Genomic DNA, 16,346 nt, shown 5'->3' with positions numbered 1-16,346 from the left:
GAGTTCCAGAACTAGGGCAGATGGACATCAAAGATAGATCTCCATCTCCACCTCTCTGTCAGGACTCTCTTAACATGTGGCTCAGCAGGTTGCCTACCAAAATTCTGCCAGTGTCAGTATTTTATGTCCATTGTGCAGTAATACACATAAGAACATTTTCATTAAAGATAGTGAAGAATATTGGAAAGGAGGGAAGGTAAAGTTTGTAGCATTGGCTATTGAGCATACAATTATTGGCTAGACTCTTGCCCAGGATGCAAGGTAAATATCAAATATATACACGAAAAAACAAGTCCTTCCTAGAAGCCCTTAAAGTAGATTTATGAAGCCTCTCCCTTATTTTTCTACCTGACCTCCCAGTTCCTGCTTTCCTTTATGTAAAATGCTTCAGATTCAGGAGAGGAATGGAGAGACATTTGAAGCTTGACATTCCACAGACTTGTAGCTAGGATGTGCACATAGTGTGTAGAAGGTGTTAGTCCCATATTCAGACTGAGAAGAATTTAGCAGTGCTATCTCCCACTTCCAAGAGAAGTGGTCTGACTATGCAGTATCCTACAATGGTCTCATTTCAAACTGCAGTGAAGAGAAGTTGAATAAAGTCTGGGGTTTGTAGTTTAACTTCACTTGATTTCTTTTATCATAAGCTGTTGCAGTACTTGGAGTCCTGAATACCCCAACAGTGGCCAGTCTTCCACTGAGAATGAAGGCCTGCACAGTGCAGAAGAGGAAGTCAAAAGGTGGACAACAGAGTGAAAAGGTGGGAGCTTTAAGTACAGATTTAAAATAAAGGTAGACGTTGCTACACGAGAGCAGGGACAACATCTCAGTTATAAGAAGTGAGAGGGAAGAAATGCAAGTGGAAGAAGATGAATAAGCCTTTAAGAGAAACTGCTACTCCCAAGGCAAAAGTCACAATACAATTAGATCAACCGTTCCCAAACTGAACATAATAAACTCCTTCAGAGGAGATTCGGTCTGTACAAGCAGCCTGTTCCTGTGCCCATTTCTCTAAAGGCACTTATTGCCACCTGCTAAAATCAGTGAAGCTTCTTTACTACAGGTAGCCACAGAAATGTTGATAGACCCATACAATGGTATAAATAACTGGATTCATTAAATGGCACTTGAACTAAGTAGCACTTGACAAACCTCACTGTCAATAGAAAGGATATAAGAAAATACAGGTAAGAAAAGCAAACAGATCTACTCGTAGCCCCCACCTCTAAATTTCCAGTCCCTTTTAATAAAGTGAAGTTTTACCTATTAAAAGTTTTGTGACCCTTGTAATGCTACAGAATACTGATATAAAATGTGACTAGTACAATAACATTATATAATATATATTTATATTTTAATATATTACATTTGTTTCTACATAAAGAGGCTATAAATACTGTATATGCCTTATATTCATGGTTCCCAGCATTTGACATTATAGTAAGTACAAACTGAAAAAAATAATTATAAAAATACAAAAAAGAACTCAGTAGAAATAGCTTTACATTTTAAGATCTTGTAGCCTGCATTTTGTCTATCAGCAGAGCTCTGGGACTACAAGAGCACAGGTAAGACGTTGTCCAACAATTAGGCACAATCTCACCACTCAGGGAAGATTGGAGCTGCCACGAAACCAGCCACCATACCCAAGACTACATAAACCGAGATCTCTGCTATTGCAAACAGACTTTGAGTTTGCAAATTGAAAGAGTCAGACCTACATGTGAGGGAGGGGGGATGAGATGAGAAGATAGGGTGCCTTTAGGATGCCCCATGAAGACCACAGGGCTCCCTGTGGTCCTAAGGTAGATTACGTTGACTTTTCTACCTGTTGTAGAGGCTGCCCTGGTGGCGATTCAGAGAGGGGGTATTTTCTGCAGCTGTTTCAGGCTAGCTCAGAAGCAGGCAGGCATGTGGCATGGGTCAAGGGTGCTGGGGACAACATGGGCCAGAGCCATCCTCAGACGTGAGGCATGGCCCCTGCACCCCTGTCCCATCACTTGGCTCGGTGCTCTGCCTTTTCCCTACTGATCAGCGTCACCGCACAAGTCTTGCAAGCAAATACAGCTCATGCGGTCTGGTACAGCAACTCTTTTCCTCTGCCAAGGACAGAGACCATCACCCCCACCTATATTTAGCCCAGCCTATGTTTAGACTCAGGCCATCAGCGACTGCCAGAGCCTTGAGCTGGAGGTTCCTTTTTTTGTTTGTGGAGGTACAAGCAAGGGATAACTCTGAGAAACAAGAAGCCAGTGCCGTGCTGTTTCCTTCCTGGAGTCCAGCCACAAGTGGAGAAACAACAACAACAACAAAAAAAGAGCAGGGTTGTGCCGTTATCTCGTACAACTAGAAACAGTTCAGTTGAACACCGTGTCACCAGGGTCCCTAAGGCCACCATGCTGCCTCTGCCACTGGGTTGGCACAGCCCACACACTGCAGCCGGGGCTTTGCACCCTCAGCCACAAGCATCTCTTGAGAAAAGTGCCCCACAGCCCAGCATGGCGCAGTTTTGCTGCCAGATGCTCCTGCATCCTCTTCAGGAAAAATAAACGTCTTTTCTTAGTCTCATGGACGCTGTCTTTCTGTACATCAAACCTGAATACCACCGAGCCCAGGCAAGGAAGGCACATCATGGGGGGACCTGGAGCTTTGCCCTAGAGCGGTGGGGAGGCGAGCGGCATGGAGCCATCATAGGCGAGCCCATGAGCACGGCAGAGCTGGGGAGAAGGCTCCCGGGCACACAAGAGTTCAGTCTCCTCGCTGGAGTACACAGTGGTGTCCATGTCATCTGAGTGGTACCCTGACTGGTACCCGCTCGTCTGGTTGGAGGCTTCAGACATGACGGACTCATTACTCTTGCTGGGGACCAGCGTGCTGTGAAAAACAAGCAGAAACAGGACTGAGAGAGCTGTGGAGACTGTCTTCTGGAGGGCACTTAGCAAAGCTGGCTTCAAGCCTTTTTAAACATGCATTTCATTATAAAAGAGACCTTTTTATATGCCCTAACTTCACTAACACATGGAAAAAGATATTTAATTTTATGGCGATACAAAGAGTTAGATTGTGAACACGGATGAAATGGGCAGAAAACTTTGAGAAGCTTCACATATTTCAGCTGTGGTGCAATTGTAACTGCAGTATACTTTCGTTTGCACTGAAGTTGTCCTGGAAAAAATAATTCCTGAGAAGCTCTCAGAGAGCATACGTGAGGTTTGAGCTCCATGAACGCTACTGTGCTTCCTGTGAACTGCACAATGAACCCCCTGAACAATGCTCTGAAAATACACCCAGGTACATCCTGAAAACTCAACAGTCAGCTTTAGAAAAAAAGAAAGAAAAAGAAAAGGAGCTCTTTGTCACTGCAGAAAAGCCCTCACAAATACGTTCAATTGTGTGCAACAACTCAGTTGCTTTGACTGGTGGTTGATGCTTTTATAGCTGACAAATACAAGTCCCTTCTGTGTTGCTAGCCATTATTTCCAATGGCTCCATTACCTTTCCTCTCCTGGTACCAAACACAGATGACCAGGGGCACAATGCACAATATTTCTTTGTGCTTTTAAAAATACAGTAAGACAATATTTTCTCTTCTAAAAAATTTAGAAACCAATCAGATTTCTGACATACTGCAAGCGAAATGTCATGTTCAAATCTACATGCAGCCTAATCCTTACCTAAAGGGTATTTTCACTTGTTTATCATTCTCTTCCAAAGTCTTCAGTTCTTCAGATGCGAGAACCATGCCACTATCTGTCTGGTTTTCCTGCAAAGGTGTTAGGAATGCATTAAATGCAAAGGGATAAATAAAATAAAATATAATATGAAATAAACAGGCGGACGGAAGACATACAAATATCAGACAAACTCACCTCCTGAACAACTTTTACAGTGGTTACCAATGGGACATCTTCAAATGTTTTCACACTCACAGGGCGGCTTTTTCTTTTGCTACCTTGTCGGTACTGACTGAAAAGAAAACAAAACAAAAAATATTTTGTGTCCACTTTCCACAACTTGGCTGCAAACAGCACAATGATATCAGAATCCTTTTATCTCTCTACAGAGAAGTTAATCCTTTTGTCAAAACATATTATGCAAACCTCAAAATATCCATTTATTGAGAAGGACGAACAGGCTAGAAAGTGGCATGTTTCTGACCTTCTACTCCTGACAATCTTGATCTCTGAGCAAATTCTAAGAAATGGCTTAGAGAAAACAGCCTCTTTTCTCAGTTACACTGGAGGGCTTTACTTCCTGCAAGCTTCACTTAGAAGTATAATAAACAGAGGAGCCTGGAGCTCAGATATGTGTCTCTTCCTTTGGACTGCACTTCTGAGACCCCTGGCTGGACCTAGGACAACAACAGCAGACTCAGCAGACTGCCGCCCTTAAACCGTGGGGATCAGGACAGGGAGTGCTACGCGTCTCTTGAAGGCTCTTCTCCAAAAGAAGCCCTCTGGTCAGGATGACATCCATAAAAAATATTGGACAAAATATCCTCATTAATTTCATGGAGGTACTAATACGGCAAACAAAACAGCTACCCTCAGCTTTCTGTCTAAATGGATATGGAGTAAAAGGGATACTGTCCCAGTTAAACAGGACACATTGATGTTCCTAACAGCTAATGAACAAAAAGCCACGGATTTAGAAAAGAAACCTGCATTCACCTGAAGCATAAAGCTGAAGACAATTAAGAGCATCATTCCTCCCATTTCCCAGCTTTGAGTCTAGCTATCCTGAGTCCTGCCTATTTCTAACAAACACATATTTAAGCTGGTGGGGATTTCGCAAGTTCCCTTTGTAGCCTGCCCAGGTGCTCAATCACACTCTAGAATGGTTTTCAAATATTAAACCCAAGTATTTGCTGCAAATAAAATTTGTCCTATTGCTACAGACACAGAATAAACAATTAGCATCCTCTTTCAAGCAACTTTTCATTTACTGGAAACTGTTAATATGTTCCCTCTCCATTTGCTCTTCCTAGACTTAACAAAACCAGTTCTTTCAAGATCTCTATACTGACCATGTCTTCTGCTCCTGTTACTCTGCAATGTTATCTAATCCGCTCCCAACCCAACCCTGACAGGACCAAAAACATCTAATGGAGAATCTAGTCCACTTATCCTCCTGTACAACATCACCTTGAATGGTGAGAAGTTCATTCACAACTTGCCTTCTTAGTCTGTGCTTGCATCTAATCGTCCACACAGGCACAGAACTGCATGGCCAGGACTACAGTTACCAGGGTTAGGACTGGAAACCCCAGCCTCTTGATATGAACAACCTCCCAGTTATGGAAGTCCTGTGTCTTTCTGCTCAACCCAGACAAGAGTCAGCCTTCATGGACTACAACGAGCAAGATCCTCCTGGTTAAGCCAAGCTATTCTGCAAACAGGACCAGAAATAGTGTGCAGGCAGAGGGAGGCCACACGGGGAGTCTGACTCCTGACCAGTGGCAGTGAGGGCTCAGATGACACACTGACAGTATTTCCTGACACGTTTGCATTTTATAATAGACTGTCCCATTAAAAAATGGCGAAAAATCCCCCAGAGAAAATAAACCCCTATCTTTTCTGCTATCTACCAAGCCCACTAATCTCCCTAAAAATGAATTGTAGATTGGTTTGACTTGATTTGTTCTTGACAAATCCATGCTGGCCATTTTTAGTTACTTAATTCTCTTGTAGGCATTTACCATTATTCATCTGATTGTTTAGTCTGGCATCATTTCTAGGATTCAGGTTAACCTGATTTAAGGTTACGCCTTTTCTGTGCTTTCTAAAATCAAGCATTTACATACATACCTTTACACTTCCCTAAATCTTCTTTACTGCACCTGACTGTTCTTAATTACAATCTTGCGAGGTTCAAAAATTACAGATCTATTTCCTAAGCCAAATACAGCAGCTATTAGGACATCCTGCTGATTTTAATTTACCTCAGCAATGTAAATATTCTTTAATATTCTCTGCTTTCCCTGTGCTTGCTTTTCTTCTTCCTGCTTTGATTTAGAGATCGTATTTTTCAGCCTTTCCTCATAGTTAGTACTTTTGTGATGATTGAAAAAGACATTACTGAACAGATCAACCTTTTCCACTAAATGTATAGCAAGATCCATGCCAACAAAATTGTTTCCCGCTACCAGAAGAATAAAGCTCCTAAGCATGTCTTAAGCTCCCCACTCTGCCTCTCCCAGGATGATTCCCACAAGTGCTTTCACACCCCTGTCACACTATAGGACAAGAGAAAGAGTTTCAAAGTCTCTTTAAAAGTTAACAGAGAGATTTTACTTCTGTTCACAACAGAAAATGGGGACCAGGAAAAATCACATAGGAAGTACTAGAAGTGGAAAAATATGTGCGACTTTTCAGTGTTACATCATGCTTTTTTGTCTTTTGAATATTCATATTTTGGACTGACCCACTACTAAAGCATGAGGGTTGAGATTTCAACTCTAGGACCACAAGATCAACTGAAGTGTGAAATGCACTGTGTCTTAGTCTTTCCCAGGACAACATAAAAAAGCCATCCTGTGGTACACAAAATCATTGGGAACTTTGTTTGTCTTTGGTAGATGTAAGACAAACAGTGAGGGAGAGGGTTCCACTTTGTGGAAACCACATGAACGCTACCAACAGAGCCCTCCTCTACCCTTATAGCTGGATCCATCTCCTGCTATCCTCCTGCTACTCCTGAGATTGCAGCAAGCAACCCAGACCTTCCAGCATCCAAGTGGCTGAATTTGATCTTAGGCAGCACTGGATGAGAAAATACCTTTCTCCCTTACATCCCATGCCTGAGGTCCTCACAAGGTCCAACACAAGCCCTTACTGGGGAAGTCACCTCTGCCACAACACCAAACAGCATCTACCACTGTTGCTCCATCACGGATGCCCCAAAAGCCCACCAGAAGCAAGCCGTGGACAAAAAGCAGCAACAACATTTAGGTTGCATTCCCTTTGGCCGTCAATTCATGACCTATTTACCAGCATTTCACTCTAGGAGGAAATGCCAGAGAGGTCACTAATGATAAATCTATTACCATTAATATTTCAGGCAGCTGCAATACAAGAGTGTGAACACAATTGTATTGGATCAGTAAGACTTTTTTATTCAGATTCTTGAAAACTAAGTGAAGTACACTTAAGATTTATTTTTCTTTTTTTAAATGATAATACCAAATCTTAAAAGGGTACTAAAAAAAAAAAAAAAAAGTCATTGGCATTTGGGGAGATAAGAAACTAGTTTTTGCCTACAAAAGCTCTACAGTTTCCTTCTTATCCCTCTGGAGGAGGTTAAATATGGACCAAGCAGCTGAAGTCTCTTCCTTTCATTTTCCCTGCCCCCAGCATGAACAAAACCTGCCCAGAGGCCCCAGTAGGATGTCCACCGTATAAAATACCTAATTCCTGCTGTGTTGTCATAATGGAATTTAGGATCACAGACTTCCTCTTCCTCCCTACAGGAAGCAGGTGAAGTGGGGAGAGAGAGACCCGAGTCCTCTTCCATATTCAGTGATACTGACAAAGGAAGGACAACGTAGTCTTTACCATCCTGTAGAATGCAGTGAAAAAATACAAAAATTAAATTGGCTACAGAGATGCGCTGACATAAACAGTTACACACACATGTACATGGAGAATGCAACAGTCCAACAGTACTACCGTGGCTGCTTTATTGAACTACGAACATTTTATCACCTTCGCAGAGCAGCTACATTAAAAGAAGGAAACTTAACAAGAATCACTGTCGAGTAATTTTAGATTCAAAAATGATGGTTTTATATGACATATTGTAATATAAAGAATAAACTGAACTTCTTTTATTGATGTCTTTGAAAAAAATAATGTAGGGTTTAGCAATGTTTAAATCTCAGTGGCACAAAGAATGTGAACCTGAGGAAAAGGATTACCTTAAAATGAATTAGGCTATCAAAATTTCTGGTATTAACCAGAAAGATTAAATTAAGTAGAAGTAAATTAAATAAATAAAAAAAAAAAAACCAAGCAAAAAAGGACATTTTCTATCAATACTTTGACATCAAACTTGATGTGAATAACAAGGATAACTACTTTTTAAATTTCTTCCACTTCTTTACATTTTTTCTCTAAAATAATAGAGACAAAAATGGATTATGCATCCTTCAGTACTGCATATCTGTTTGTAGTCCCATAAGAAATCCTTTAGTAGATTTTCTAATCTAATTTCCTCTGAATTTTTTTTGCATCTATCTCTTTTGGATTACAATATGACACATACATATTTAGCTATTTGTTATCAGACAGTAAATCAGGTTTGTCTTTTATAGTCGCAGTACACAACAGTTTATGACAAGGTGGTCTAAATCATTAGCAATCCAACCGTATTAGGTTATAGGTAAATAACACAAAATATGTTTTGAACATAAAAGGAAACATTTTTTTCCTGTGAGGGTGACTGGGCAGTGGCAGAGGTTGCCCAGAGAGGTTGTGAAGTTTCCATACTTGGAGATATTCAAAAGCCAATCTGGACATGGTCCTGGGCAAACGGGTATCAGTGGTCCTGCTTGAGCAGTGGGGCTGGACCAGATGACCTCCAGAGGCCCCATCGAACCTCAGCCAGCCTGTGATGATGTGATACATGTGATAAAAGCTGCTCTGCAGAAAAGTGAAGAAACAATCCCCTTTCCGAGTTTTGGTATGCACAGACACAATAGCTTGGAAGGGCAGGTAATTCCCATCATTACTAATAGGTCAGAAAGGGAGAACTTGTCTAACAGCAGAGCATATGGCCAAACTCAGCCTCCCTCACCCAGTGTGCTCGCATCTGTTGCCCTGGCCTTGTCCACTTCCATAGTACACCAAGAGGCAGCCACAAGATGGAAAGCCTGGGGGGGAGGCCCATATAACTCACCTGGACACACATGCCTGCACATAGGAAAAGTCTTACTACACTTATCTGCATGGAGCTCCTGACAGACAGCAAAACACCTGCATACTTGTTTTCCATAAGAGTCACGAGAGTATTGCAGCCCACATGCTCACATATGCCAAGATACCTGTCTGTGGCACAATAAGATCAACAGGAGCCACCTGCCAAAGTGCCTCTGTAGTATGCAGAGAAATGAGCAGCAGAGCAGGGAATTGAGCCCATGATGCCACTGCTGTCTGGCTGGGGAACAACTCCCCAGCATACCTACAACTCCCAGCCAGACAGCTAAGTAACAGCAGTGGAGGTGTCATGGGAAGCCCTTGCTGGCAGGGCAACATGGCTTTGGGTTATCACAACAGACCTCTGCAACCTTTCCCCACCTATGCCGCTCAGTGAAACTGAAGGGGTGGAAGAAGGCCAGGCTCCCTCATATCCCCAGTGGACAGTACCCAACTAGGGGATTTCATGGTGGCTGTCAGGATAGGAGGGGTTCACCTGGTGGGTTTAGCAACCAGAAAATACATTCCATGTACCTGACGGACGTTGGCTTGCAGCAAATTCCCCAGGTGCTCCACCAGCTCTGAAAAAGTTGGCCTCTGCTTAGGATCCCCATGCCAGCAATCCAGCATTGTTTGGTACCTGGAAGAACAAAGCCCATTAAAATATCAGCATGAAGAAAACAGCACCTACTGCTTGCTCCAGCACCTGCTATCATTGTGGGGTAAATGCAGGCAGCTGGAAGAACAGTTTCTCACATTTCGGGTGTTGTGTAGTCTGGTGCTCTCATTCTTGTTCCTTCTTTCAGTCTTCTGCAAAATTCCTCGTCAATTTTCACTCCTGGGTATGGCGATGCACCTAAAATGACAGCAAGGGTAATTTTAATGCATTAGACTCTTAAATTCTGGGATTGATTTTCAAACAGATAATTCACTATGGCCTGAGTTAATAAGGTAATCCCTCATATTTGGATGAGCAAACAATTTAGATTTATGATGGAGTAGATGAAGCAGGTCATCACCTACAGAGATTTTACGAAGAAGCATTTCAAGTCCATGTTCCTATATTTGCATTTTGAAGGAAATCTGAGTATTTTATTTTGATGGAGAAAATAAACAGGAAATTTTCAAGAAGTAAAAAGAACAAAATGCTACAGAGCATCCAAGAACACTCTGACCGTTTTCTGTTTTGACTGCTTGATTCTGTTGTTTAAAATTTAAGGTGGCTCAGTAAAATTAAAGTGACTTACCCAATGAAAATATTTCCCATAGCAGAACTCCGAAGGACCATACATCACTCTGAATGGTATATACTCTATCAAAAATGGTTTCTGGTGCCATCCATTTTAGGGGTAGTCTGGCCTGAAAGCATTTCCGTAAACAAAAAGGTATCACAGTTTAGCAAACAGTTTACACAAACCCATTTAAGGGTGGTTGGGGAAGGAGTCCGGATTTGATATTAATTCTCTCTGAAACAGAGAATCTGAAACTTACATCTCCTTTCCTGACGTAATCTGGGTCTTTGTAGATGTCTCGAGCCAAGCCAAAATCACAGATTTTGACCACGTTATTGTCTGACAAGAGGATATTACGAGCAGCCAGGTCCCTGTGGATGCACTGCAAAGAGAAGTAAACAACTTCGTACGCTGCCTGTTGTCACAGCGCTGTCCACAGGGCTGATCGCTTTCACATATGTGCTCCCCGACCCTCAAAGGCCAGAGAATTCTTAAAACCTTTTAAGAAAAAGAAACCTCGGCATCAACAGTTACTGATTTTAAGTGGTTTTGTGATGGTCACAACTGATTTGGCTCACAGAGACTTGTATTCCCAAGTCCAAACATACATCTGTTTACCCACTATGCAGAGAGGGCCTTTGAAGCTACCTAATTAATTATCCTAAGAAGCTGACATGAAACAGGTTCAGATCTAATTACCTTTAGATTTACTTAGGTTCACTCAAATCTATGCGCTCTATGCTCTCTGAAAAACACACCACACTAAAACATCTATTTGTTTCCAACACAAACTAATCTTGACTACAGAGAGAAAAGTCCATGTCTTTACATATGCAGAACAACAGCTTAGCCAGCAACTCAAAGTCTTCAAAACTCAAGCATCAGCAGCTTGAAGTAAAAAAAGCCAAGTTCCAAAAGTGGCTGCAGATATGCTTCTAGTATGGACTAGAACTGCAGATCATTTAAAGACATATTTTTACATACACACACCAACCATGATGTATGAAATGTAGAGAAATGCATGTTTTTAGAAAGGACTCAAGTCTGGTTTTGAGCTCCTAGCCTGCACTCTAGAGCAGTGCTGTATTCCCTGCTTTTATTCCCTTTTCCCGTTTCTAAATACTTTTTGTGCCTATACAACTGCAGCAACTCTTTGCTCTTGCTGGCATTTCCATCCTTTGAAACATGTGCTATACATATTTAGGATCAAACCACAGAAAAGCACTTCTAGAAAGTGAAAATGCAGGTGAGGTGTTACCAACTGCCAGGGTGTCTTTGGCAAGAGACTCTCCAAGGAGTCATCCGTGAAGTTTCATAGATGAGCATTGTCTCTCCTCACACTGCCTTTCCAATCCTGCTGCGCAAGTAGCAGGCAACCTCCTCAGAGAAAACTCCTTTACTCCTGTTTAGCTGTGGTTACCAGAGATTTGTCCCTAATTCCTTTAATCATCCTGATAAGTCAGCTCCCCTCCTCCAACTACTTAATCATTCTTCTATGAATCAGTGATCCATAAGCCTTGTACAGATCGCTAACATTTGTGTCAATAAGTGCATGGGCTGTTTCACTCCGTAGTATTAATGATTCGGTTATGTCTTAAGGCAAAAAGAAAATGCTGCGGATGACTGCTAGTCCAAAGATGAACATGCTGTTTCCTTCTATAGACCTACAGCACTATTTCCTACAGTCAAATAAATAACATGCCACTCTTCCTGAGAAGTTCCTTACTTTGCGTGAAGCCAAGAACTCCATTCCTCTCGCCACCTGGAAGCTATAACAGATGAGGTCCTCCATGGTCAAAGGGTTCTTGCAAAGGTCTTCAGGACCAGCTGCAAAGAATCAGACGACAGTCAAACATGCCCTTTGTCACTGATTTCACCCATAACTGCTTCTTAGGTGAAAGTCCATCTTAACCTTATGCCACATTGAAATGGAAAGGCAAACATAATCCTTTTTTTGGAAGGATAGTTATCAGTAACAGCCCTTTTTACACCAAACTAGTCGTGTGTAAAATAAACTTTGAGATGATGGGTTATACCCCAGGCCTCCTTGCTTATTTCCACAGTTCCCACCAGTGGAAAGATTTGCAGAACAATCCCAGAAGAAAAACAACCAAAAGTCAGCTCACAAGTTCCTAGGACAGGAAAGGCTTGCTGTGGTTTCAGCAGATGAATTTGGAAACCCATGAGAGGGAGGCCTCGCCTAGTCCTTAGAGGGGAAGAATATGCCATGGGGAGAAAGACTTAATTTGGCAAAAAGCCTGCTAATTTAAGGTAGAAGAAACCTAACCTCATCCTCTAGTGACTTGGAGGAATAATACAGTCAAGTATCCAACAAAGATACATAAGCATTTAGTTCCTGCTGAAACAAACAACTCAATAACTTTACTCAGCTCTTGATTTTAAGAAGAAATCTCCCAAGAACTACCACAGTAGTGGCTAAAACCCTCATATTGAGGCGTCTTTACGTGTACATACTTCTTACAACACTCCAGCTCAGAGGGTCAGTTTTTACACCAGAGATGTCTGAGGACCAAAACAGTGCACAAACGCATAAAGTGCATGCCTGACATTACCCATTAGGATCAAACTGAAACCACAAGATCATCCTCCCTGTTAGCATACTGATGTTTTTCTTTGCATTAAATGATTTTTAGTAGAAGTTGAGGTACAGGCAGTTGAGCTATGGCTTCCCTCCTGACCAGCCAGATCCCACCACTTGCTGAATTTAGTGGTCTCTGAAATATACTGGCAGCACTGAGCACTTTGTGCTGTCCTTGCCAAAGCTGAACATGGCAAATGCATCAATGAAACTGCTGCAGATGGTGCACATATCCAGGGGAGGCTTTGAATGAATGGTAATTCAGGTTTCCTGTTCCTGACAGACCACCTGCGCAGCAGGAAGGCAAATCAGCTTCTCTGCTAATAAGCAGTGAAGCTGATGGCATTTCATGATATTTAACTTCTGGGTAAACACTGGGGAAATTTAATTAGCATCCTCTAACTGCATCCCCTCTGCACAGCCTTCGGAGTCCGTGCTCTGCAATTCTCCCTGAAGACAACGGAGTGTAAAATAGACAGAAGCAGTGCACTAAAAAATGCACCCTTTTAAGACAGGACAATAGCTGGGATTATGCTGAGGGGTTTGGGATGCTGAACTAGATAATCCATAACTCAGGAACTTGGGTCACCCAGGAAATACCATGAACACAACTCTGAGGAAGCTTTGGAAATCACATGGTCCCCAATGCTCCTCATCAGCCCCCAGTAAAGACAGCTGTTCCAGCACGAGGAGAAGACATATCCTACCGTCCTCCTCTTCCACATCACTCAGGGACCGCTCCTCCACAAAGCCAGAGCTTGCTGAGCTCTGGCTGCTCGTGATGCTGTCCAGCCGTCGCTTCAGGTCTGCAGAGAGGTCACCAACATAGTTCTCCTTCCCCTGCCGGAACCTGGCACTTTTGTTCTAGAAGTGTGAGGGGAGGGTGGGAGAAATCAGAAGCAGAAAGCATACCACAAATGTTCTCAGGAGAGGCAGTGATGCTCCCCGCAATCTGTGCCACTGGCACCACTGAGGGCAGCCAGGGCAGCACAGCACTGGCATGATCAACCACACTGCTCCAAGCCAGCTCTGGTTGTGGAACCCTAACTCATGGCCACATGGGCTCACCAGTTCAAGCACCCTCTGCCACTCTATAGCAAGGCTTTAGCCTGCTCCCACGGTCTCCCAGCTGCCCCCCAGCAACATCACCACATGCTTGGGGGGGTCTCAGCCTCCCGGGGCCCACCACTTGTGAAGCACACATGGATGCTGCCAAACCTCCTCTCACATACTCAAGCCTCTCTGTACTGCTATGGCTTTACCTCCCACTGTTGCAAAGGCCCCTCTGCTAAACCTCTATGTTGGCCAAAGCCCTAGCAGCCCTAAAACTCTGATTTCCACCTTCCCCTAAGACACCAAATGCCTCTAGGAAGGATGCCAGCTCCACAGGTTTCCTCAACCACATTTCCATTTTCTCCTGCTTCAGTTTGGTGACCTTTCTCCCCTGGCAGGGATGTCTTTTTCCACTGCCAATTCCCATCTCCACCACTTGTGCAAGGGTCAGCACCCTCATGAAACCCTGACTCTTCCTTCAAGGCCTCTCAGATGTTTGTTTATCCTTCATACCTCACAAGAAGATGCAGCAAGTTGCCTTTGCCAATATAAAATAGTAAACAGTGACTCAAAAGATCAAGAAAAATAACCCCCTGGAGAGCCAACAAGCAGTTTGAAGAAGCTCTGATCTAGGTACAGCAGCTGCAAGAAGACTCAGGTCTACCAGAGCAGCAGAGCACAGCCCAGGGGCTTCCCTCTTGGCTGTGGACGAAAGAGGATATGGTCCCAAGCATGATGCTCAGTGCTGGGTACATGCAGGTATGCTCTTCATCCAGCAGTACAACCCTTGGAGGGGATGGATCCTCCCAACCCCTCTCCAGAAACCAGACCCCCTCTCAGAGGCATCCAGAAATGAGCTTGAAAATGCCAGCCTCCAACTTCCCACTACTTTCAAACTGAGGTGGAAAGAGGGGGTGCTGTGATGGAGCTCCCCTTTCCTAAGGACCTGGGAGGTACACAGCTCAGCATAAACTCATGAGATACATTAATTATACAAATGATTAACAGCAAAATATATAGCCTGGTTCAGCAATGAGCCAAGGGCATAGTGGAAAGGATAATCATGTGATAGAAAATACCTATGGATATCTGATGGGTATACGCACTAAGCAGGGTGTGCAGTTATTTAAGGTGGTCCAGAGCTTAACTAAGAAAGGAAAAAATTCAGGCTGATAATCAGAAAAGCTTCCTGACAGATATGGCCAAGTGTAGAACAATCTGCCAAGGGAAACAGTGGAAGGCCAGTTCCTGTGCATTTCAAGCTAACAATAACAAAATAGCTACATTGCAGGGGCCAGGGGAAAGACTAGATGACCTCTGATGTCTTTGCCATCTCTTATTCCCATGGGAAGTACTAGACATTCAGCATCCCCAAGGATCGCCACTTCAGTCTGCACTAGAAACAGAAACGTTGCGTGTGGAAAAAACCCACCAAAACAAACATTCCGATGTAATGTCAAGTAACCTTGACTCCTTACCTTGTACGGGACAAATTCGCTCCTCTTGCTCCGTAGGTAAGCTGACAGATTTCCGAACTTGCAGTATTCCACAATGACCATGAGTGGGCCTGTACAACACAAAGCAATTCCCTATTTAGACTATTCATAACCCACCTTATCTCAGAGCATCATCTGGGGCTAGAAATACATCCATTTCAAAAAACATTCTCCTATCCAGAGGTTTTTAAAAATACTAGTAATAAAAAAATCTAATCAAAGCAGGGAAATGATTCCTTTTCTGCTGTATTAGGAAGGAAGGAAGGAAGGAAGAACACATGCTTTTGAAAAATCACAGGCTTCATGTCATAACGTGAAAATGTATAGTGGCGTGCTTCTACTTAAAGTGCCAAGAACTGCCTATGCTAATTGACACTGTAAGGATGCGACATAAATATCTCAATGAACTTCAGTGTAATTAACCACTCCTTTGCAATACAGTTACACACATGATTATCCATGCATTTTTGTGCAGGCAGTTTAAGTCCTAAAAATTTAAAACAGAAATCTTGGTTTCAGACAGTGCCTTAACATACAGTGCAAATGTGGTATTTCATGCTCAAATTGCTTCATATATATGCATATGTCAAAAGGATAGATTTCCATTCTAGGCTCCAGATACTGGCCATCTCTATTTTATTACGGAATAAACAAGGTAAGAAATATTTATGGATTACGTTTCCCTCAACTCCTGCACTTCTGCCATGGAATTTACAAATTAAGTTCTGAGCCCACAGCAAGCCAACAAGTCAGCTTCCCGAAAAATTATTACTGCGTTAATTTACACTGAATTTATTCCAAATTAGCATGCAGTACTGGACTTGTTAAACAAAACATCTGTCCCCCATTATAGAGTAGGTATAAAGGTTCATCCACCCAGAGCTGGACTCCCAATGGCAATCTCCCTTCCTACACATGCACGCAGGCACTCACATCCCATCCAAAGCCAGAGAGGGACATCACAACTTGCAGTTGCACTGTACCCGGTGATAAGAGTAAGACCAATTTGTTAAATGTGGTACTGGACTCAGACCCAAAGTCTGTCACACATTGG

General features: G+C 42.8%; 1 protein-coding gene across 1 annotated transcript in view; it reads right to left on the bottom strand.

The window, feature by feature from the left end:
- Positions 1–854: 854 nt before the first annotated feature.
- Positions 855–16,346, bottom strand: part of KDR (kinase insert domain receptor) — a 32,485-nt gene continuing 16,993 nt past the window's right edge. Inside the window, exons 20-30 of the mRNA XM_065697161.1 lie at positions 15,275–15,363; positions 13,451–13,607; positions 11,871–11,971; positions 10,404–10,526; positions 10,160–10,271; positions 9,669–9,768; positions 9,447–9,552; positions 7,406–7,557; positions 3,870–3,966; positions 3,675–3,763; positions 855–2,874 (exon numbers count right to left, since the gene is read on the bottom strand). Coding sequence (XP_065553233.1) covers positions 2,655–2,874; positions 3,675–3,763; positions 3,870–3,966; positions 7,406–7,557; positions 9,447–9,552; positions 9,669–9,768; positions 10,160–10,271; positions 10,404–10,526; positions 11,871–11,971; positions 13,451–13,607; positions 15,275–15,363 — 1,346 coding nt within the window. The 3' untranslated portion in view covers positions 855–2,654. The remainder of the gene's footprint in view (positions 2,875–3,674; positions 3,764–3,869; positions 3,967–7,405; positions 7,558–9,446; positions 9,553–9,668; positions 9,769–10,159; positions 10,272–10,403; positions 10,527–11,870; positions 11,972–13,450; positions 13,608–15,274; positions 15,364–16,346) is intronic.

The sequence above is a fragment of the Lathamus discolor genome, chromosome 1 (genome assembly GCF_037157495.1).
Source record: "Lathamus discolor isolate bLatDis1 chromosome 1, bLatDis1.hap1, whole genome shotgun sequence".
Lineage (NCBI taxonomy): Eukaryota > Metazoa > Chordata > Aves > Psittaciformes > Psittacidae > Lathamus > Lathamus discolor.
Note: the sequence above shows the minus strand (reverse complement) of the source record. Positions and strands in the feature narration are given on the sequence as shown.